General features: G+C 39.8%; 3 protein-coding genes across 3 annotated transcripts in view; 2 read left to right on the top strand and 1 right to left on the bottom strand.

Annotated features, from left to right (window-relative positions):
- Nucleotides 1–460: 460 nt before the first annotated feature.
- On the top strand, nucleotides 461–3675 carry LOC114246696 (cysteine-rich PDZ-binding protein). Its single transcript, XM_028179370.2, has 2 exons — nucleotides 461–869; nucleotides 1755–3675. The coding sequence occupies exons 1-2, from the start codon at nucleotides 697–699 to the stop codon at nucleotides 1882–1884; spliced, it is 303 nt and encodes a 100-aa protein (XP_028035171.1). The 5' UTR covers nucleotides 461–696; the 3' UTR covers nucleotides 1885–3675.
- Nucleotides 3676–5734: 2059 nt separating this feature from the next.
- On the top strand, nucleotides 5735–11257 carry LOC149499952 (uncharacterized). Its single transcript, XM_089738269.1, has 3 exons — nucleotides 5735–5758; nucleotides 6346–6561; nucleotides 10889–11257. Exons 1-3 carry the CDS (start codon nucleotides 5735–5737, stop codon nucleotides 11255–11257), a joined length of 609 nt encoding a protein of 202 aa, XP_089594395.1.
- Nucleotides 11258–13776: 2519 nt separating this feature from the next.
- Nucleotides 13777–23448, bottom strand: part of LOC114246722 (uncharacterized) — a 68835-nt gene continuing 59163 nt past the window's right edge. The window contains exons 3-5 of the mRNA XM_089738217.1: nucleotides 20224–20365; nucleotides 19399–19589; nucleotides 13777–17976 (exon numbers count right to left, since the gene is read on the bottom strand). Of these exons, the coding sequence (XP_089594343.1) occupies nucleotides 14149–17976; nucleotides 19399–19589; nucleotides 20224–20365 (4161 nt within the window). The 3' untranslated portion in view covers nucleotides 13777–14148. The remainder of the gene's footprint in view (nucleotides 17977–19398; nucleotides 19590–20223; nucleotides 20366–23448) is intronic.

The following is a 23448-nucleotide window of genomic DNA, read 5'->3' as shown; positions in this document are numbered from 1 at the left end:
AATTCGTAAAAGTACATTGAAATATTAACCGTAGTCTTAGTGAAATATAGGCCGTGGCCTACCCTGACCTTCCAAAAAGTCCATTGAAGTCTTAGGTAGTTTTCCAATTACAGAGCATAATGCGACTCAGTGACGCACAATGCCGAATTATGCTGAAGCTTAGTTGAGCATTATGCCGCATAATGCGCTCTTGTGCTGTAATTGGAAAACTACCTTAGTAAATTCCACCCATTTGATTGCAAGGAATTTTTATCTTGTCCAACTCCTAACCATCTCTTATATTAATTCATTGAATTTAATTTTATTTTATTCAATTTAATTCCAAAATCAAGTCATTTTCCATGATTGTTTTTGTTTACTTCTACTACCAGACACGGAACCGCACTTCGGTACAAAAGTTTTGACTGTATGGGCTTCATTCCTGTTGCCTATCCAAATGACAATTCAAAAGAAAACTATTAGTCGATCAAAACATCAACAACATCAACTTGAATAAATTTTATTTCTAACAAATATTAAGTGTATTTATTAACTATGATTTGTAAATAAAACTAGCTGTTCATTAACAGAGCATATTTTAATATTTGATAAGTAATATTTAATTAATATAACCTACATATTATTCAGTCAAAACAACAATTTAATAAAATTTCGTACTAATACAAGCTCGTTAGGTTAGTAAGAAACAGAACAAAAATGGTTTGTGAGAAGTGCGAAAAGAAATTGGGCAGAGTAATAACGCCGGACCCTTGGAAGGCTGGAGCTAGGAATACCGTGGAGTCCGGCGGACGTGTTGTTGGAGAAAACAAAGCATTAACCGCCAAAAAAGGACGATTTAATCCGTACACTTCCACATTTCAACAGTGCAAGTGAGTAATCCTGATATTTAAATACCAATTTTGCCTCATCCTCATACATTCTTAATAATACTTCCCCAATTTTGCCAAATATATTCTTAATAATACTTCCTAATCCCGAACGCTTCAGACAAACACACTAAATGCTGCTGGACTTTTAGTTACCAATATGTAAAATAGCAATACAATAAAAGTTAGTTTAAGATACTTGTTTGAAGGATGTTTTTTACATTTATTAACCTTTCTTCTCTTGATTGATTTATTTATTACACTACATGGATGGGTTAATGGGTCATAGATGATTGTAATGTGTACGTTGTTTTTCATCTGAAGAGATGCAGTTGAAGATTTATTCGAATTTAAAAATGGCTCTCCTTTGAAAATGGGACAAAATTTACGGTTGCAATAACTAGGTTTGTGGAACCTATTTCAGTACATTACACCATACCACCTTCTCCTCCTCGTGTCGTTTTCTTCATTACTGAGGGTCATGACTTCCCTGCTGCATCAGTTTCTCCCGTACGATTTCCCTCCATCTGCTGCGATCCATAGCTTCATGAAGGGCATTGTGAAAGTTGATGTTCGTATTTAGTCCAACCATCTCGAGGGACTGCATCCTCTGGGAGGTTTGCCATCACCCTTTCCTGTCACCATCAGCTGTTCTAGATTGTGACCCTCTTTACGGGCAATATGTCCAAAAAATTCCACAGGCATATTATAGTGGAAAGTCTAGTTATGATATTAAGCTCTCTCAGAATAGTCACGTTGGTGAGAAAGGCATTCCATGGAATCTGTAACATTTTTCTCCATCTCCATATTTCAGAGGTGTCTATTAGGTAACCATACCACCAATAAAATATATTAAAAGTTTTTAAAATATATTCTTTTATTTTTCAGAATCTGCAGAACGAAAGTTCACCAAGTCGGATCACATTACTGCCAAGCTTGCGCATACAAAAAGGGTATATGTGCCATGTGTGGAAAGAAGATTCTAGACACTAAGAATTACAGACAGAGCTCAACTTAGTTTATTGTTATGTTATCCTAGTTCATAAGAAACATTACCTAAATAAGTTCTAAAAGAAAAAATATAGTGTATTTGTAAAGCAATGCTTTATATGCCTTGGACTATTTTAAGATAATAATGTAGATACTGGAAATTTCCTCACGGATGGTAAAGTGTGATTGCTTTGAGGAATAAACAGATAGGATTATAATGCCAACCTATGAACACCCACAATTAGCGGTACTACGAATATTCAAGACTTGAATCCAAGAAATCGATTTCAAAAATGAAATGAGAATAATTCTAACACTCACGAATGATGACAAATTATAATGATTTTTACAAGTTGTCATCTGTCCTATCTATGTTCTAAATAATCTGAATAATTCTGAATATATGTTTATTTATTTATTTATTTATAACTTTATATACTAAACAGTATAAAGGCGGACTTAATGCCATAGGCATTCTCTAACAGTCTACCTCAGGGGGTTGCAGAGATGAACCTTGGTAGGTGTAGTGTGATAGTGATATTACTTAAACATATGTGACAACTTGGAGAAATTGGTGGTCACTGGAAAGGTCGAGGGCAAGCGACCAAGAGGCAGGAACCCGACCCGTTGGACGGACCAGATTCGTGCAGCCCTGGATACCACAGTGCACGATGCTCTGCACTCAGCTGCAGATAGGAACAGATGGCGGTGCACTATAAAAAACAAACTGTTTCAAGGCCATGACCACGACCCTCAGTAATGAGGAAACCGACGCAAGGAGGATGTGTATATATAACATACATAATATTTATAGATACAAATACTCATACTTAAATAAATACATATACCTAAAAATATATATAATTCTGTATATTCTGAATAATGAAACCATAAGACTGGCACAAACATTTCACTTGCCTTCCTATTTAAATCTACTCGGCTAATTAATACAGGGTGTACCAAAAACTAACAATAATTTTCTAAATGTCTTATTTTACTGGAACCGGTTTTTAAGGAACTGCCAGTTTTTTTTTGTTTCCGCAACTCCAACATCACAGATTAAAGATCTAATGCGTTGGTTGTTATAGTCGTTATGGCCTAAGGGATAAGACGTCCAGTGCATTCGTATCTAACGATGCAACAGTGTTCGAATCCCGCAGGCGGGTACCAAATTTTTTTAATGAGATACGTACTTAACAAATGTTCACGATTGACTTCCACGGTGAAGGAATACATCATGAAATAAAATTCAAATTCGCAAAATTATAATTTGCGTAATTACTGGCTTTTACGTTGTAGGTGTCTATGGGCTCCAGTAACCGCTTAACACCCACCAGATTGGCTCACAGGCCGTGCGCACGTCCACTCATATAAGCAATAACATATATATATATTATGACTATTGCTCGGTCACCGTCCTCGTCGAACCCGTCGCTTGCGACGAAAGGCTCGACGAGCGAATTAACCCACAGACACAGCCCACTGAGTTTCTCGCCGGATCTTCTCAGTGGGTCGCGTTTCTGATCGGATGGTAGATTCTACGAATCACCGGTGTTGGCAACACTCCGGTTTAAGCCCCGAGAGCTCACCTACACGTTATGGAGAAGCTGAAATAGCCTCCCAAGGCTATCAGCATAGGTAGAGAAAAAAAGACTATTGCTGTATTACAAAAACAATCTATGGTAATTTTATGGTGTCAGAAACTTTAAAATAAATAAATGCGTATAAACTACAGAACTTGCATCAATATGAAAGTGTAATTAAATTAAAAATTCAATTTCACTTACAATGTAGTTTTTAATAAAAAAAAATTAATTAACTTTGTTAGTTTTTCTTGTAAATGTGAATTCCGACAAAACGATATGAGATTATATTGTTTCAGTGTCGTTCTCTTGAGTTTACTCTTTCTTACAGTAAGTACAAATGATATTCACAGATTACACTAGTGTTATGGTGTGAAGCGAGAGAATGAACTACCAATTATCCACCACTATCCTCCAGTGTGCTTAGTGCGAGTTTTTTAACGTTCTCGATAGCGTAAAAGTTAACTTAAATTTGTATGCAGTTGGAACAGCGCCCCTAGCGGCAAACGTAGGCAAACGTCCCAACTCCATGCAAATGTGAGTTAACTTTTACGCTATCGAGAACGTTAAAAAACTCGAACTAAGCACACTGACCTCTACTGAGAACTGCAACCATGATATCCGTTCCTAATGATAAGAAAATCGGTAGCCATCGGAGCTTTTTTGTGTAGCCAGTTTTTTTTCAAATGCGCCATAACTTTTGTGGTCAATTCCCAGCTCATCAGCTACGTCGTAACTACTGATATGCCGATCTTGCTCCACTTTTTCAATAATGGCATCCATTTTATCCGTAATAGGGCGACCAGAGCGACGTGCATCTTTGACATCAAAATTTCCGGATTGAAAACGCTTAAACCAAATTTATGCTACTCTCACAGACTAGGTCCATAAGCATCGCAAATTTTTTTCGCGGCTTGCGTTGTATTTTTACCCTTTTTGTAGTTAAATTATAAAATGTATCGAATTTCTTCATTAGATTCACTCATCTTGACGGTACGAAAAATAAATAAAAATCACACATTTTCCTTCTTTGAATTTGGAATTATCTTCTTTAAAATTTAAACTTTTAATGATACCAAAACCAGCCAGATAAAAATAGTATAGCCAAAGAGATTTTATTACAAATTCATACATACCTACTATAATGCGAAAAGACTTTTCCCCAACCTATTATAAAGATCTACATACACAGTACAAGGTAGTTTTCCAATTACAGCACAAGAGCGCATTATGCGGCATAATGCTCAACTAAGCTTCAGCATAATTCGGCATTGTGCGTCACTGAGTCGCATTATGCTCTGTAATTGGAAAACTAATACAGGTAGTTTTGTTGTTGCGCTCTTGTACTGTAATTGGCATTCCCGATCCTGCGGACAGAATGGAAAGCAGTCGACGTCGCCCAAAACACGTCATCTCGGATCCTCCCGATCCACTAACGGTGCTTCTAGGTACTTCAAGCACCGGTCACCGTGCTCGTCGAACCCGTCGCTTGCGACGAAGGGCTCGACGAGTAAATTAACTCTCAGATACAGCCCACTGAGTTTCTCGCCGGATCTTCTCAGTGGGTCGCGTTTCCGATCCGGTGGTAGATTCTGCGAAGCACGGCTCTTGCTAGGGTTCGTGTTAGCAACGTCATCAGGTTTGAGCCCCGTGAGCTCATCTACAAACGTTAGGGCGAAGCTGAAATAGCCTCTCAAGGCTATCAGCATAGGTAGGAAAAAAAATAAAAAAATGTAATTGGAAAACTACCCAAGTAACACACAAAAAATGATTATGAATGAATTGAATTATGAAAAAAGGTGTGACTGAATCTAGAAACGTCTGCGTTGATGAACTATCAAACCGAACTAGACTAAAAACTTAATTAATATCTTTACTTTATTTTGCAACGAAATGATCTAATACTAAAAAAAGACTGTACGATAATGCTGAATTCCCTTAAGTGCTTTAAGAAGCTCGCGGTTGTGAATCGTTCCAAACGTACCTACAACTTTATGTACTGTACTAAAACTGTATTCTAAACCTCGGAATTAATAACATTATAAAATACGCGAGAGAAAAACCTAAAAGTAATTTTAATTGTGTTTCCTCTTCTTTTTTTTCTCCACCTTATCCCACTAGGTGGGGTCGGCACAACTAATTTTTCTCTTCCATTCTCTTCTATTAGCCGTCATCTCAACGCTTACTCCTCATATCGTCATTCACACACTCCATCCATGTCTTCTTCGATCGACCTCTTCTCCCTCTACCTTGCACTACCATTTCCATACATCTAGTCACTATTAGAGCAGATCAATGACACGCGGGCCTCTGATTCGTGTCAGTCGCGCAGGTGGAACTTGCGTGGGGTTCAAGAACAAACCAGTAGTAAACATCCAGCAGTTTATTGATGGTAATCAAGCGGACAGACAGTACAATAATATAATACTTATGACACATTGCTCGCGGAACGGATGGCCGTTGGGGCCAGAAGGTTCTTGAGTGGCGACCGCGTACTGGAAGACGTAGCGTGGGTAGGCCTCCCACAATGAGGGCCGACGACCTATTGAGGTTCGCGGGAATCCGCTGGATGCAGCAGCGCAGGACCGGTCTTTGTGGCGAGACTTGGGGGAGGCCTATGTCCAGCAGTGGATGTCCATGGGCTGATAGAATATGAACTTAAAGTACAGCGTGCAGACCGTGCAACGGCACCACGAGGAAAGCGAAAGTGCGGACCATAGACACCTGCATTTATACACAATGCAGGGCATTCAATATCAAGCGAAGATTTAATGCATACCTACCTCTTCACTAACATTCTTAATAGTCACATGCATCTTCTCTCTACGCATCACATGTCCATACCACGTTTACATAACGCTAAAATCGAAGAATACACTATAACTTAAGTAAGCCGTTGATTTCAGTCAATAAAATCACACAGCGGCATACCGAGTAAGAAACATCGGGAGATATACGCCTTTTTGTTGAATGGAATACTCCAGAAGAACCAGCATCGCTGGCAGGACCTTCAGAGACAGACGAAATTACAAGATTACAGCGTTAAGCACGGAAGGCTCCCTGTGGGCGACGAAGAATTATCGGACACGAATGGCGTAGGAGCTGATAAGACATTTCGTTCTGTGAGTTCCCAATGAGCGGATCTTCAAGTGCTTTTCTATTTAACTAGCTGTACCCGTCCGCTTCGTTGGCCATTTAAAATTAACATTATTCTTTCTAACCCCCACAAAGATTCTCATCATTAACGCCACCGCAACTAGTGTAGGGAGTCCAACACTCATATAAATATTAGCCTATCCCTTAAGTACATGTATTTTCTACATGGATACCAAGTTTCAAGTCAATCGGATGCACGGTTCAGTAGTTACAACGGAACATCCGTAAAAACCACTGTAGATTTATATATTAGTATAGATATAGATTAAGTCGAGACGTAAATTAATTGTCGTAACATACAACTTATTAGTATTTTTTAATATATATATTTATTTAAGAGTATTTTTATCTTGTGTCAGTTTTGTTACTTTCTTCTTCTGAGTCGTTATACTGTTGATAGAATGGTCGTGATTGAAGGGCGCGGATTTAATGTGTCTTATTATGTCCTTAGTTCTCCTTGTTTCATCCTACTGCGCTTTTAAGTAAGAGATTTCTAACTAAAGACTTATTAAGTCGGTCTACAGCTTGGGAGAGTTCGCACGCAGTCTTATACCGCCTATCCTTTTTTGCAGAACGATGTGTTCTTTGGACTGGTTTGACTACACTAACTTTATCTATATTCTGTAGTTTAATCCAACAGGCAAACTACCTTCTGTTGCCATTTATTATACTTGTATCTTAAGCCATTCAATATCCATTTATTTCCTTAATAAAGGTTTTGGGCTGTCCGCGTCCAAGTCTTAGCCATAGTTCAGACCAAGTCATAGACCCCATTTACTGTCTATCGAAATCTCTAGATGCAGTTCAAAATAGCCATTTTTCTTCCCGCTCCAATTTTAGGTATTTTTCTTCCCGATCTCTGACATCCAAACGGCATACATGGTCCACGCCATTACTGGCATTTAATTACGTATTTTCGAAGCAGGCACAAGTCTGAAGGAGAGTATATCTACATTTATTCAATTGAAATCCACATCCAACTGGTTTTCACTAGTGGTAGGACCTCTTGTGAGTCCGCACGGGTAGGTACCACCGCCCTGCCTATTTCTGCCGTGAAGCAGTAACGCGATTCGGTTTGAAGGGTGGGGTAGCCGTTGTAACTAAACTGAGACCTTAGAACTTATATCTCAAGGTGGATGGTGCATTTATGCTGTAGATGTCTATGGGCTCCAGTAACCACTTAACACCAGGTGGGCTGTGAGCTCGTCCACCCATCTAAGCAATAAAAAAAAAAGTCAAAAACTATTATATTACAAGCCAGCAACAACATAAAGTGATTAGCGATTGAATTATTCTCACATGTTTGCAGCTTTTATCGCCAAATAGAAGGGCACACCCTGAAGAATTTAATTTAAGTGAAGGTCAGATCAAATCTAGGAGAACGTGGAGTAATTCTTGCAGTAAAAACGCAGCGAGGCGATGCAAGAGGGCCTGTATCCGCGCCTTTAAAAACGTATGCTACACATACAAGTGCGCGAGACGCGTCAAAAGACGTTACCGAAGGGAATGCAGAAAGACGTGCAGAAATAAATTTGTATACGATAAATATTATAGTGAAGGATATTCCAGCGATGATTCTTATAGCGAATAAAATTTAAATGTAGTTTTCGTTGTGAAGTTACTTTATTGGACATGTTACATTTTAGTTTTTGAAGTTATACTTCTTTAGGCGCGTTATGAAAAATTGATAAGAGTGAAATTTTACGATGCGCGCGCACCGTGACACAAAATTAACAGAATGAAGTTGCCCATTAAATCGCTCATTACAATACGACTGACGTAAATTGGCGAGTCTGAATATAGCCGCAGGTGAACTTTCCGAACCGTACCGAGAATTACCGAATTTATACGATGTCAAGAAAAGGGATGTCCAATATGCGTGTTTGAGGATGTTGTTTAATCGATTTTTTTTTCAAATTGATTAAAAAAAAAAAAAAAATTAAGTATAACTTCTTACGCGCGTACATAAGTACACACGCACCCTTTTTTTGCCCCGTTTGCGTGTTGTAACACTCCAAGTACCGTAGATTGGGAGGAATCGGGATCCTTTCCAAATCCAACACATTTTCAATGGTTATTCTTAGGGTAGTACCAATAAAATTGAAATTAAAATGATTCCGAAGCCTTAAATTTTTATACACGATGCGTTATTATACATACCTAGTTCATTACAAAATATACACAAAAACTGAAAAAACTAGCTTGGACCGTTTCACCTTGGTTTGGGGTAAATCAGGTTACATATTGGGACAATAGAGTTTCTCGATAGGGCTGCCACTATTTAGTACTAGGTACTTAATATTAGGTAATTAACTATTTAATATCTTTAATAACTTACAAAACTTTGATGACTAAATTAAGCTATTTAATATTCTTAAACACTAAATTAAAGTCATTTTCAGTTCAAAAAAGTTAAATCTAACAACTCAACAATAGTATTGTGATATCCCATATTTGTCCCTACTCTAACTCTAGTCTTTATTCCCCCCTATCTACTGTACTATAGCATTTGTTGAGATGTTGCATTAGAGATACTTGGCATTTACAGCCAAACTGTTGTTCTTTTCTCGTACGTAATTTTGATACAGATAACACTGGAATACGTAACTCTGCGTATATTAATCTAACTAAATACTAAGTAACTGGGAAAACTCGGGTAAGCTTCGTCAAAAGATTGTGGTCTAATTATAACAGCAACGGGCGAGTTTGAGATGTTAAAACAATAAAAATTCAAATCGTAATTAAGGTACGCAAAGTTACTAAGCATACTCCACAATTATCATGTGACGTAAGACTGTAAGTCAAAATTTTCGAGAAACTTCTAAATGTTATTACCATACAATGAACCCACTAGAACATCGCTACCATACGCCCCATATCGTTAACAAAGCCGAAACATTATTTTTATTGAGAATTCTGGTATCGAAACATAAATTATAAGTGGGAAATAAGAATGAGAATGGTACTAACGTAGGTACAATACGGAAGATGAGTACCTTAGCAGTGTAAGGAAGGAATTAGTAGAACTGAAGGTAAATTAGTTGAGGCTGATGATGGGAACTATTATGGACGGTTGGCAGATTTCGAAAAGTTCATTTCCTGTGAGCATTTTTTTCTCATACCACCCAGTTCTGGAATGAGCTTCCTTCTCTCCCTTTATTGCGTGTCGCGTGCTTCCTCTCTCAGGCGTTGTTTGAAAGAAGTCTATTGCGATCACACGTGGGGTCGTGTCCCGAGTACTGTCCATTAGCGAGAACCATCCATACGTCAGCCCGTTGAGTTTCTCGCCCGATCTTCTCAGCGGGTCGCGATTCCGATCCGGTAGTAGATTCATTCGCGAAGCAGCTGCTCTTGACTTGTCAGGTCTCCTTCGGAGGCGCTCGGGTAGCTGTTAACAAATCCCACCCCTCCTGATTGAGCCCATGCTCGCTCACCTGTCCTAGTGAAACTAGAAAGGCCTCCGGTAATCATTCCTTTATAATAAGAAAAAAAAACAAGACGTACTAATCATAAGTCTCAAAGAAAATTATGTTTTCAATTCTATTACAGGCTTACGTTTTAAGTGAAAAATAAAACATGTTTGTATTAATTGAAAAATTAAAAGGTACGTCATTATTTTGTTATAAACGTTACAAGATTGCAACAGTGCCTTAAATTACAATGCTTTTAAATTCAAACGTCGCGTTGTACGCTTGCCGCTTGTACGGTTTGTCATTTGTCATTGTACGTATTTTATTTATTTGGATTATTAGCATCTAATAATAAATACGTATTTTATATGTATTTATTTTAGGTAACAATCAGTGTTAATATTACCTAAGCGATAACCTCTGAAAGTATCGATATAGTTAAAGTAATAAATAATAGTTTAAAAAAAACTAACAAAATACGCTTTTATAGAAAATCCAACTAAAAAATAGAAAATAAATTTCAATAAATTTGAATTGGAAATAGTGTAAGAAAAAATGATTTTATTGTAAAAAAAGCGTGGGTGCACGGTATCAATAGTTATAAATATTTTATGAACAGATATAAGTAGAAGGGTTATTTTGATATCCTAAAAAGCACCACACGCTCTTTTTTACTATAAAATCAGTTTATCTTACACTATTTTTAATTCAAATTTATTAAAATTGATTTTCTATTGTTTAGTTGGATTTTCTGTTAAAGCGTTTTTTTTTTTGTTTTTTTTTTAAACTATAATTTTTTGTTTATTTTTACCTCATGTAAAAATTTTAAGCCTCGACAAACTGCTTAAAACGCCTATTCTATTTTCTCATTAATTTGTTACAGAAGCAGCTCGCTTTGGGAGAAATATACAAAAGAACGAAGACTATAGATCTTCTGAATCAACTATTCGATGAAAAGTATGAATTAGAACCGGATTTCGGGCACGATTCTTTAGCTGAGATATCGACGTATTTAATTCCTTATGATTATGTAACAGAAGGTCGATATTCTGTAGACGCGAGCCGTGTTCCACTTCGTAAGGGTGTACTCAGAAGTCCTTGGAGTTGTGCCTCTAAAAAATCTAGAAGGACCTGCAGGAAAGCGTGTAAGCGCGCTCTGAAGGACACATGCCACGAATTGACTTGCAGTAAAAAGTTTAAGAAAACCTTTAAATCGAATTGTAAGAGCGAATGTAATAGCAGATTCGATTAATATAATATAACTCTAAGATTACTGTCTTTTTTTTGGCGTGCATCATATAACGATTTCCCGACAACGTCGCCTCGTGGCGATTGGTGGTAGGACCTCTTGTGTGTTCGCATGGTACCACCCTGCCGTTCTGCCGTGAAGCGGTAATGCGTTTCGGTTTGAAGGGTGGGGCAGCCGTTGTAACTATACTTGAGGCCTCAACTAGAACTTTATCTCAAGGTGGATGGCGACGTTGTAGACGTCTATGGGCTCCGGTAACCACTTAACATCAGGTGGGCTGTGAGCTCGTCCACCCACCTAAGCAAGCAATAAAAAAATGCGTTTTCTTCGTGGCCTTGGACCACCTCTCCAAGGTCCTCGACCTCGCCCGCTTGTACGCAATTGAAGAGCTGCTGCACTTGCCGGGGGTGTCAGTGGAGGGATGGCGTTCAGGTCGTGGGCCTGCGTAATGTCATTGTTGCCAGGCCTTTGGGCACGCATCTTCCAACTGCCACCACAACTACTACTACAACGGCTGCCCCACCGTTCAAACCGAAACGCATTACTGCTTCACGGCAGAAATGGGCGGGGTGGTGGTATCTACCCGTGCAGACTCACAAGAGGTCCTACCACCAGTAATTTAGACTCGTGTTGTGATCACGAGAGGGACCTCCTCTGGTTAGAGCCCCGTGAGCTGGCATGGCCTCTCAAGGCTACCAGATTAGGTAGAAAAAAAAACTAGAGGTAAATACTACACAGAACCAAGGCTGGAGTTACAACCACACCGGTACCCGTTTGAGTTCTCTGCGCACCCAGACATCTATCCTGGAAGCTCGGCAAAGCGCAACTGTCCGCCCGTAAGCTTCAAAAGCACACGAAAAAATCGGTTGTCTGTAAAGTCGGTTTACTAACGATAGTTGAACGTGACAACGTCATAAGAAAATACTGATGGAATGGTTTCATTTTTCAATTACCGCAATTATCGTTGCTATAAACAATTGACACCGCATTCACTTTTCACTGAACTTCATACTTGATGAAAACATGTAAATGTATTATTGTATAGCAGCTGTCCACGCGGAAGCATCGCTCAGTCAAGTAGGAGAGAGACAGATGTCGAACGCTGCCGAACGCGGAGGCCGATTGTGCCTCTTTGTCGCTCGTTGCGCGCTCTCGCTTGCACTGCAAGCCTTAAATGGAACGCCTCCGAGCGAGGTAACGCCGCATGAGTAAAGTTTTTTCGTACGTGCAGCCGGCTCCATCGAATTATAAGACGTTGTCACGTCAAAAGTTTACAAATAAAAAGAAAAGGCTTTTCGTTTTTTTTTTTAACATTTCATCTTTATTAACTTATATCGATCAATAAAATACAATATGTACCTAATTAACTGTGATAAAACATGTTATGGTAAAATTTTATTTTTATAACGGTTAATAAATATAATGTTAACTTTACTTATTTCTAGTTAAGTACGTGGACCCGAATTCGTGAAGACACGAAATTATTTGTTTGTTTGTTTGTTTGTTTTTAAACGAAAAGTCCGTATTCTCGTCTTCAATATTAAGGCTATGTTCCGATTTGCACTGCGAGCACTGTAAGGTGTGATTTCAATTTAGTATACTGCGAAGCCATTCCTTTATAGTCAGCTAAACGCGTCACTATTTAAAACTGAATTCTGTCGTATAGGTACTGTTATCGAAGTTGTTGTTACTGTTTTTAGGCGTTGTTTTGACTTCAACAAATAATTGGTTGTCTGTAGTCAGTTTACGGACGATAGTTTTAAGTGATAATGACAATAGCAGAGCGATTCGAGGTGTTAGCTCTGACGTCACACGTGAAGAGAGAAATGTGTCACAAGCCAACGCTTCGGCCGATCGTGTCTCTCTATCACTTGCTTCGCACTCTCGCTTGCGCGCTCGGACTCAGGCGGAACGTGACAGTTATTCGTGCGTGCAGCCAGTTTTCATCTATCTATAAGATGTCATCACGATAAAAATATTGTTTGAATTGTTATATTTCAAAATTTAATATTCAAGTCATTGTCAGTTGAATTAATCGCATAATAAAAGTATAGTTTTTAGCAAAATTAAGTATTGTTTTTTAAAAAAAAAAATGTTTTTAATAACCGAATTATTGAAATGTCGTTAAGCACGGTAACAGTGATCACGGGAATAAAGCACTGAACTTTACTTCGAAAACACCTGCAGTGTTCACAATAGAGAAATGGCGGCGATTTATGTATGACGTCATATATTACCCTACGATACCGTAACTATACTGTCAAGTACATAACGGAACCTATTTCTCCCCAGTGAGAGCACTGAACAATGCTCACAGTGTATATTGGAACATAGCTTAAATGTGTACATGTCAAAAGATAAATAATTCATGATTTTTTATTTTAATTATAATACTCTTCGGACGGAATGTAATAATGTTATGATATCATTAATAATTGATAAAATAATTTTATATATATAGTATATATTTATGTATACATTTAATCTCTTTAGAATATTACATTGTGACAACACTATGAAACTTCACAACCGAATGTTAATCTTTCCGTCCTGCTCACGCTTAGTAAAGTCTGAGCGAGACGGTTATATACACATAAAATATCGAAACTTAAATTTTAATGATAATTATAATTTTCGAAAGGCACTTTTTTAGTTTACATATTATATATTTTTTTATTAACAATATTCCTTTTACTGGCACTTCATTTGTGTCACAGCGTTTTTTTCCTTATAGATCCCTACGAGTTTTTTTTTAAAGGTATGTATTACATTTACATAAACATACATGTGTACATTTCATAAACACATGAAACCTACTTCATGTTGTTGGTGTAAGGTTCAAAATTGCTTGAACGAACAAATTCCCATTCTCAACAGTGTGACCATGTTTTGATTTAAAATTTCCCGCCGCTCGGACTTCTGGAGCTGCTCTTGATCGAGGTCACAGAAATGTTTCCGGAGCTCCCGTATTGGGGAGGGGGGGATCGCGGCAAAGAGAATTTACTCTCAGCCAAGTTCTCCTGGCTGGAGGACTTAAGCGCCGAGACGATCGGTATCTTCGACGAGACGCCGGTTTTGGCGGTTTTCTCGGTTGCCTTCACCGGTATGCTGCTCGGTTTCGCGAGCAACACCGGTTTTTGGGGCGGACTGACCGATCTCAGCTGCATCTGATCTAGCTCCGATAGTCTCCGGTTTTCCAGATCCGTGCTCGTCACTATCGTGCCCTTCGGAGATTCGTACGTCGCCGTTCTGAACTTGATATGGCTGTTTCTGGGCAAGTCATAGTCGGAGTGGCGTTTCTTGGGATCTGAGGCGGTCGTTTTGGTTTTCTTGACCTCCGCCATCTGTCTCGCCGAGTGGTACCTCTCGTTCGAAATAAAATTGCTCAACAGCTCGATGTCAAGTTCGTACGATAGAACCGGTTCTCGATACGGAACCCTTTGTCTGCTGTGTATCTTATCCGGTTTCTCTTTAGCGTTTCTGTCGGCGCGCGTTGCGACCACTTCTATCTCGGTTACGTGCGCGTCGTCGTGAGATTCTAATTTGCATTGTTCGTCTGACGCTGATGCTGGGCGGATGGAGTATCTGGTCTTGGTGAGTTCGGTTGCATCTTCAGTGAACGTTTGTACGTCTTCCAGATCCTGCGTTATCCTGACACCTAATCGCGTAGGTTCCTCTGGCGTTTTGCGCGTCACGAAACTAGGGTCATTCTTCATTTTCTCCATCAACGCCCTCGCTTGGCCCTCGTCCATGTCTGAAGTGCTCAGAATTATTGTCTCCGTTTTGGTGTACGAAGGTTCGTCCGATACGAAATGCATATTCGGGTTCTGCCGTCTTATTTCGTCTAGTACGTTCTTATCGATATTCTTAACGTTGCCGTCCACTAGAGCCAGTTCGTCTGTTGGACCGGCGTTTCTCATGATGCCAAAACTGAACTGCTCGACTTGGAGAGGTGCTTCAGTTTTCGCGGTGACGTATTTAGTGGATATTTGTTCGACGTTTCGCGTTATGACTTTGTTCCCGAATTCGTCTTCGGCTACATTGACTGTGACGGTTTTTTGGGTCGGTTCTTGTGTCATTGTCAGGGATACGTTGCCCGGTTCCATGTAAAGCGTCCGGTTCTCTTTCTCGTCGTGCCGTCTCCGGATCCCTTCCAGGACATCAGGCGGCATTACCCTCATTGTCGGTTCGCCGATTTCAATCGATTTTGTGTACGTCTTACGTGTCTTGTCTTCAAGGTTTTGAGTTCTGTCTGTGGTGAATGTGACGAGATCGCTGCCCTCCTTTGAATCGCGCCAGTCGGTGGAGAAGCTTTCCATTTTCTTATTCAAGCTGCTATTGTTCGAGCCGACCCTGATGTTGCTGACGAAGTCCTCGTAATCTTTAGTTTTCATTTCGGAGGGTTTCAGATCGAAGTTGACTATGTCGGGTTGGTGCATGGCGGATTTCGAAGCGTCAGTCATCGGCGTTTGGACTTCGGCACTGGTAGAAGCCTCTCTTTGAGTGCTCTGGTCAATGTGTACGTTGAGTATAGGATTTTTGGCGAGCAGTTTTTTCATCATCTCGGACTTTGGTCTCTCCAAGCTGTTCGCGTACGAACTACGCGATACTTTTAAGTCGTCCGGTATATTTGTGTCGTAGTTCATTGTTATTTTCTCATCGTATTTGGTCGGTGTCGTTTCGAGTTTCGTAAGGTTAGGTTGTGTCGGCGGATCGTTGTCTGGTGGTGCCAGGGTGCTACCGTCTGAAGTGGTCTTCGCGAATTCCGATACAAGCTTCAAATGGACTTTCATGTTCTCGTCCATGATTCTCTTGGCTAAATGATCGGATGTCTCGTGTTCGCTTCCAATACGTAGTCCGGATTTGATTCTCTTGTCGTGTTCTTCATCGACCTTGTCCGATTCTATAGAGCTGCTCGATCCTTTGACGATAGCGTCCTCCAAGTTACCGAATTCGGATGCTTTCTTGAGACGATTCCGCTGGAATGTGCTGAGGCCTTCCATGGCGGACGTTTTCACGTTCAAACTCAATCTGGGTTCTTTGTGTTTTATAACGATTCCATTGTCCGAGTTAAGAGTGTCGGGTAACGTGTCTTCGCCGGTCGCTTCGTAAAAGTTTGTTTCGACCACAGACATAGCTTTTCTCTTTTTGGGCGAGATCGTGGCCTCGGCTATCTCAGCGTCATCAGCAGTTATGTCTAGACTTTGAGCCCTTTCCAATGTACCGGTTGATGGTTTACCGGCGTTCGTTCTTAAATCGAACCTGGATAAATCACCCAGGGAAGCGGCCTTCCTCTCGTTTTCATCCAAAAGAGACGTATCGCCGGACCCGGACTGTACAGTCGCGTTCAATGGAGAACTGTGTATTGTGATGTCGCTGTTGTTTAGTTCGATCGTCGTGGAGCCTCGTTCGCTTTTGTCGCTCTGATTCAAGGACACGACCGAATGGACGTCCTGGTTGGACGAGAGATTCGACTTCGAATCCTCGAAGAAGTTGTTCAGTGAGTCGCTTTCCCTTTTGAATGGCTTCGAGACTATATCGTCAATGTCGTCTTGACTGAAATTGATCGAGTCTTCGAGACGCGTGGAGCTAGTGCTCGTTTTGTTGACCTTCGGTGTGGAAGTGTTGATCCGTGTGGCACTCGCTCGACCTGACGTGTCCGCACTAGAGTCGTTCAGTAAGCTTGAATGGTACTTTTCGCTTTTAAGGAAATCCTTGACTCTCTGCAATCGTTCCAGGATACTGTCGTCTGTTTTATTTTTGTCCGCGTCCGGAGGAGACGGGGCTTTCCCTTTTGACTTTTTCGCGGGCTTAGGAGCCTCGTCTCTCTGTTGCTCATGTTTCTCTTTGTCGTGTGATGTTTCTGCAGGGCTTTTCCTTTCTTTCCTGTTATCTTGTCTATCTTTTTCGTTTAATATTTCAACGGAACTCTTTCTGTTGGTTCTGGCCGCTTTGGCCGCGTCGAGCATTTGCTGCGGTATCTCCTGGGGGATTCCGTTCTCGTCGCGTTTGATGCCGCTCGAGTTTAGATCGTTTCTGGCGAAGCTTGCTTGTGACGCGTCCGACACTGTGGTCTCGTGGCTGATACTCTCAGTTTCGTTCGTTTTAACTCTAGCGTTGGGTATGGGCGGCGCCATTTTCTCTCTTCTCTTAGCCACGACTGGCTTCTTGTGTTCGGTTTCGTTTTCGTGTTTGATTTGTACGGTCGGCGCTGGTCGTGGCGGCTCGGGTTTGTCTATTTCATCGACGGATCTCTTCTCGACGGTGGCGCTTCCGTTTTCGACGCTCTTCTGCCTCAAAACTCCGTCGTCAGGCACGTTGGGCGGGAGTACTCTGATGCCGAACTTCATTCCCCTTTTGGGGTCGTAATCTCTCTTCTGCATTTCTGCGTGTTCGATTTGAGTTGTCCCGTTTTCTGGCGGCATTATGACGTCAGCTCCTGTCGAGTGTCTCGTTTTGTTCCTCTCAGGCTTGCTGAGACCACTAGGGACATCTGAATGTCTACTTTTGGCCATTTTGCTGTTCTTCTCGTTTTCCCTTTCCAAAGTGGTGGGTAGACCGTCTCGTTTCTCCTTCTTGTTCCTCTCGAGGGTCGAAGTGATGATCTTCTCGGATATCTTCTTGATGCCGCTCTTTCCGTATTTGGTTTCTAGTGTTGAGTTGTTCGAATTCGAAGTGTTCGGTGACTTCGGAGGGTGCAATAGCTTACCTTCTTTCTCGAGCTGGAATAGAAAGTACAGTATAAATGATACTTGTAGAACGTGGTTGCTAGCAGTACCACTGTGGCCTATTGACGCCACCACATATTCTGATTTGAAGGATATAGTTACTGTTATACCAATGCATTTGAGACTTCAATACACTCTAGAAACTCCATACAAATGCGAGTTAACAATTGTGAGAAGGAATGTAACGTTTAATGACTTTGATGTCTCAAGAGAGCATGTATGTTGAGGTGTCTTTGGGCTATGAGCCCGTTTGCCTCATGTCTCACGATGTCACAGAATTTCAACACGTGTAGAAATTTAAATAAGCATTTGTGTTCACCCCATCTATAAACGGAGACGGTAAAGATATTCCTGTATATCTTATTTTTGTAAACGGTCAGTGACATTTTGAATGTGTATTTTTTTGGTCATAATAAAAAATAACAATTTTATCTAACTTATACGTGATGTTCGTATTAAAGCATTTCTATTGAAACATATAATTACATGAATAAAACAATACACATCGATCGTACTGTTTATGAGAATACTAATTATTTTAATATCGAAATTATTAGTCATCGCTAGCCAATGGCACCAGACCTCAGGTGACTTGTAGGTGATTAGCAATCGAAGATCTTTTTATTGTGTACATTGACATTTGATAAAATAATGACTTAATTTCATGTTCACTAACAAGCGAATTTCGACTTTATTTCTCGCTGGTAATTAAAAAAGTGTTTCGCGTACACAGGGTGATACTTGAGACGTTTCGTTGTTGGACGAATGCGTGTTTGTAATACAATGAAGGTAGGTTATGGAATGCTCATTGGCCCATTGTGTTTGAAGTTAAACAATAGTTTGTGATGTTGGAATGTGAGCGTTGTGGATATTTAGATATTCTCTTTTGATTCTACGATACGATAACGGTCCGATGCAGACAGACCGATAATAATATAAAAAAAGTCTAGATTTTTTTCACATTACGACACGATATCGGTATATCGCCGATAAGTCTTTGAGTTTTTATCGACTCCGATATTTTTTTTAATAATTTTTATAGCGCTGTTTTTTTTTCTTTTCGTCCCAGATATAACCGAATCAAGCAAGGTAAGTGCAAGTGAGACAGTAACTAGACGAGCCGATATTAAATTATCGTATTGTTATTATTATTTATTGCTTAGATGAGTGGAAGAGCTCACAGCCCACCTGGTGTTAAGTGGTTACTGCAGCCCACAGACATCTACAACGTAAATTCGCCGCCCACCTTGAGATATAAGTTCTAAGGTCTCAGTATAATTACAACGGCTACCCTTCAAACCGAAACGCAATACTGCTTCACGGCAGCAATAGGCCGGGTGGTGGTACCCACCCGTACGTACTCACAAGAGGTCCTACCACCAGTGCTATACACCAATAATAAAACATCTGATCTACCGTTGTAACGTCTCCAGTCGAGCCGGCCCTCTTCAGCAGCGGATGATGTACCGTCCTGCCGTCTCCGCTCGCTCTGCCACCTTCCACCACCTCCAACTCCACAGGGTATGGAGACGCGAGAGACAAAATGCTGACAGCGTCCTCTAACGGAGTCCCCATCAATTGTATTTTGATGCTTTTTATTTTGTCGCCTGTAAACATAATAGGAGCTTCTTACTCATAAAGCTATCAAATCTCAAAAGACTACTCATCACCGGCAAAGTAGAAGGACAGAGACCTAGGGGGCGTAGTCCTATGCGCTGGTCCGATAAGATTAGGACGACTTTGGACACCAGCATCAATTTTTTTTATTGCTTAGATGGGTGGACGAGCTCACACCCACCTGGTGTTAAGTGGTTACCGGAGCCCATAGACAACTACAACGTAAATGCGCCACCCACCTTGCGATATCTCAGTATAGATACAACGGCTGCCCCACCCTTCAAACCAAAACGCATTACTGCTTCACAGCAGAAATAGGTGGGGCGGTGGTACCTACCCGTGCGGACTCACGAGAGGTCCTACCACCAGTAATTACGCAAATTATAATTTTGCATGTTTGATTTTTTTTACACGACGTTATTCCTTCACCGTGGAAGTCAATCGTGAACATTTGTTGAGTACATATTTCATTAGAAAAATTTGGTACCCGCCTGTGGAATTCGAACACCGTTGCATCGCTAGATACGAATGCACCGGACGTCTTATCTAAGCAATAAAAAAAAAAGAACAACTCTTGGAAGCAATTATGTACCTTATGTCTATTAGGTCTAGGTCATATAATACCTGGTTGTAACTTAGCCGCGGCGGCAGGCCCACTCCTGAGCACTGAGTGTACGTGGACTCCATCTCTGGCGCCTCCTCCGCAGCGGAAACCGAGACCCGTGAAGTCTCGTGCCCACAGCTTCACTCGACGTATACGAGCGCGCTGGAATAGAGATATCTATATATTAATACGTGAAGCAAAAACTTTGTATCCCTTTTTACAAAAACTGCGCGGACGGAGAAGTATGAAATTTCCCACACTTATAGGAAATATAGAGAAGGAGTGCACAATGCAATTTTTTTTTTAATAATGCTTAAAAGATACTTTAAATCAATAAAGAAAACATTACACACACCACCATGTATTTGACACAATACATACATAAAAATGTACTCTTTGTTTACTATCAATTGGGAAACTTGTGTTATTGTTTAAGTCTGTGGTCGAATTAAAATAGATTAATATTGTTTGTCTTTAATATTATTGATCTATTGTGCAGTTTTGGCGAATACTGTGATTATATTATCGAATTACAATAGTGTTTGACAATAGAACCATAATAATGTTTATACTTATAATTTAAATTAATTATAGTCGAATTCCGACTACTGCGGGGCCACTAGTATAAAATTAATACGCGAAGGGAAAAACTTTGTATCTCTTTTTACGAAAATTGCGCGGATGGAGTATGAAATTTCCCACACTTATAGAGAATATAGAGAAGGAGTGCAGAATCCTATATTTTTTTTTATTATGCATTTATAATACATTAAATCAATAAAAAAAACATTACACACACTACCATGTATTTGACATACACGCATATAATTATATACGCTTTGTTTATTGTCAAACTTTTGTTATTGCTTGAACTCTGTGGTTAAATTGAGAATAGGTTAATATTGTTTATCTTTAATATTATTTGTCTATCTATGGTGTGGTTTTGGCGAAATCTGTAACTAGAACCATAATAATATTCAAACTTATAATTTAAATTAATTATAGTCGACTACTCCGGGAAAACTAGTATATAAAAACAATTAAAATCGGGCCTTTAATTTTTTTTTTTTTTATTGCCGTATTGGCAGACATGGACATGCAAATTTGACATGGACATTAGCAATTCCAGTTTAATAGATCGCCTAGTTGGATGACTTGACTGCAGTACTACTGGATCCAAGTTAAATTCCCGATTGGAATTTCTGTATAATGTATTTTAGATTCAGGGTATGGGTGCCGTCATTATTGGTTTATAACTAGTGTATATTATTTAAACATATATAAGTATGTTTATCCGTCTCTGGATGACCGTGCGTGATTCGTTTCCAGTTATTAATTAATGTTAATAAAAAAAAATATTACATAGATGAATAGACCTGGTTTTAAGTGGTTACCGGAGCCTATAGACATCTACAACGTAAGTGTGCCACCCACCTTAAGATATGAGTTCTAAGGTCTCAGTTTTAACAGTACTACAGTTGCCCCACCCTTCAAATCGAAACGCTTTACTGCTTCACGGCAGAAATAGGCAGAGTGGTTGTACCTATCCGTGCGGACTCACAAGACGACCTATCATACCAGTAATTACGCAAATTATATTTATGCGGGTTTGATTTTTATTACACGATGTTATTCCTTCACCATAGAAGTCAATCGTAAATATTTGTTAAATACGTATTTCATTAAATTGGTACTCGTCTGCGGGATTCGAACACCGGTGCATCGCAAGATACGAATGCACCGGACGTCTTATCTTTCAGGCCACGACGACCTTGCGAGAATAAATCGTAAAAGTTGTTTTAATCACATCTTATATAAAAAGGTTGATTTGCTTTTAAGAATGTCCTAGCATAATTTTTGATAGGCCAAAAAATGATTTTTCTACAACTATAATAGCGTTACGCCGGTAAGAGTAACGCCATCTATCGCCGAATAGTCGAACTAATATCGAAGGATCCAGAATGATCGAGAATTACAACGCCATCTATTCTCAGATAGCGGAAACTGCTATTAGAGATGTGTAGAATATTCTCGATAAATCTAGTGATGAGGTATCGACTATAAAAGCGTTGCAGGGATGGCACGCAGTCAGTCAGTAATCGGAACTACTCGAAGCGAAACAGCGAACGGATTACCTGAAGCGAAGCGGAACAAGCGAATTGAGAGTTTTAGAGTGTTTGTTGAGTGTTTTAAAGTGTTTGTGAAGTGTTTAAGTGTTTTAAGAGTTTAATACAGTTTTTAAGTTGTACTTTGGTGAAATTTTATTTATCCCGAACCCTCAGTGCGAACAATATTCTTTTTTTTAAAGTGCGATAGTTTGGCTCAACAATATAATAAATCCACATAATAATGGGCATTGCGTGTACTGTGCTAACGTCTATGTAAAGTTCAGCAAATAAATTGAATTTTATCGATATGATCTTAAATAACATTGAAACGATGACATCATTGAGTACATAGCGAAGGTCGTTTTAATGTACAAACAACAAGTCATGATTTTTTCCTTATCATTTTACTTGAGATGTTTACGAGATTGGCTTTTGTTAAATCAATTGCATAGTTCAGGAATAAAGGTTTACCTTCTCTAAAGCGTTTTATCTTATACCTTTAAACGAGCAATTTTTGTATATTAATATTATATGTATATAATCGGAATCTCGGAAACGGCGCCAACGATTTTCATAAAATTTAGTATACAGGGGATTTCTACTTGACTATATAGGAGATGCATGTGACTAGACGATGTACGGAAATGGGAGGAGGAAGAGGTCGACCGAAGAAGACATTGAGGGAATGTGTGAATGACGATATGAGGGAGAGAAAGGAGTGAGTGTTGAGATGACTGCTGATAGAAGAGAATGGAATAGAAAAATTCGCGTACCTACCTCGCCTAGTAGCATAAGGTGGAGACAAAGAAGATTGTCAGTCTCCTACTTACAATACGACAGACATCAACCAGATTGTTTTTTTTTATTGCCCTTGTAGGCAGACGAGCATACGGCCCACCTGATGGTGAGTGTTTACCGTCGCCCATGGACTTCAGCAATGCCAAGGGCAGAGCCAAGCCGCTGCCTACTTTTTTTATTGTGTCTTCGATTCTTCAAGAGAACACCACAATGAACCATATCATATAGCGTCCGAAACAAAAAAATGGTCCATCCATGTTGCTATCAAATTCGGACGCCTCTCGACAATGGTAATAAATCAACTCGATACGTGTTTTATCTCGAACTACCAAACAACAA

Source organism: Bombyx mandarina, chromosome 24, assembly GCF_030267445.1.
Source record: "Bombyx mandarina strain Sakado chromosome 24, ASM3026744v2".
In the NCBI taxonomy this organism is placed as follows: Eukaryota; Metazoa; Arthropoda; class Insecta; order Lepidoptera; family Bombycidae; genus Bombyx; species Bombyx mandarina.
Note: the sequence above shows the minus strand (reverse complement) of the source record. Positions and strands in the feature narration are given on the sequence as shown.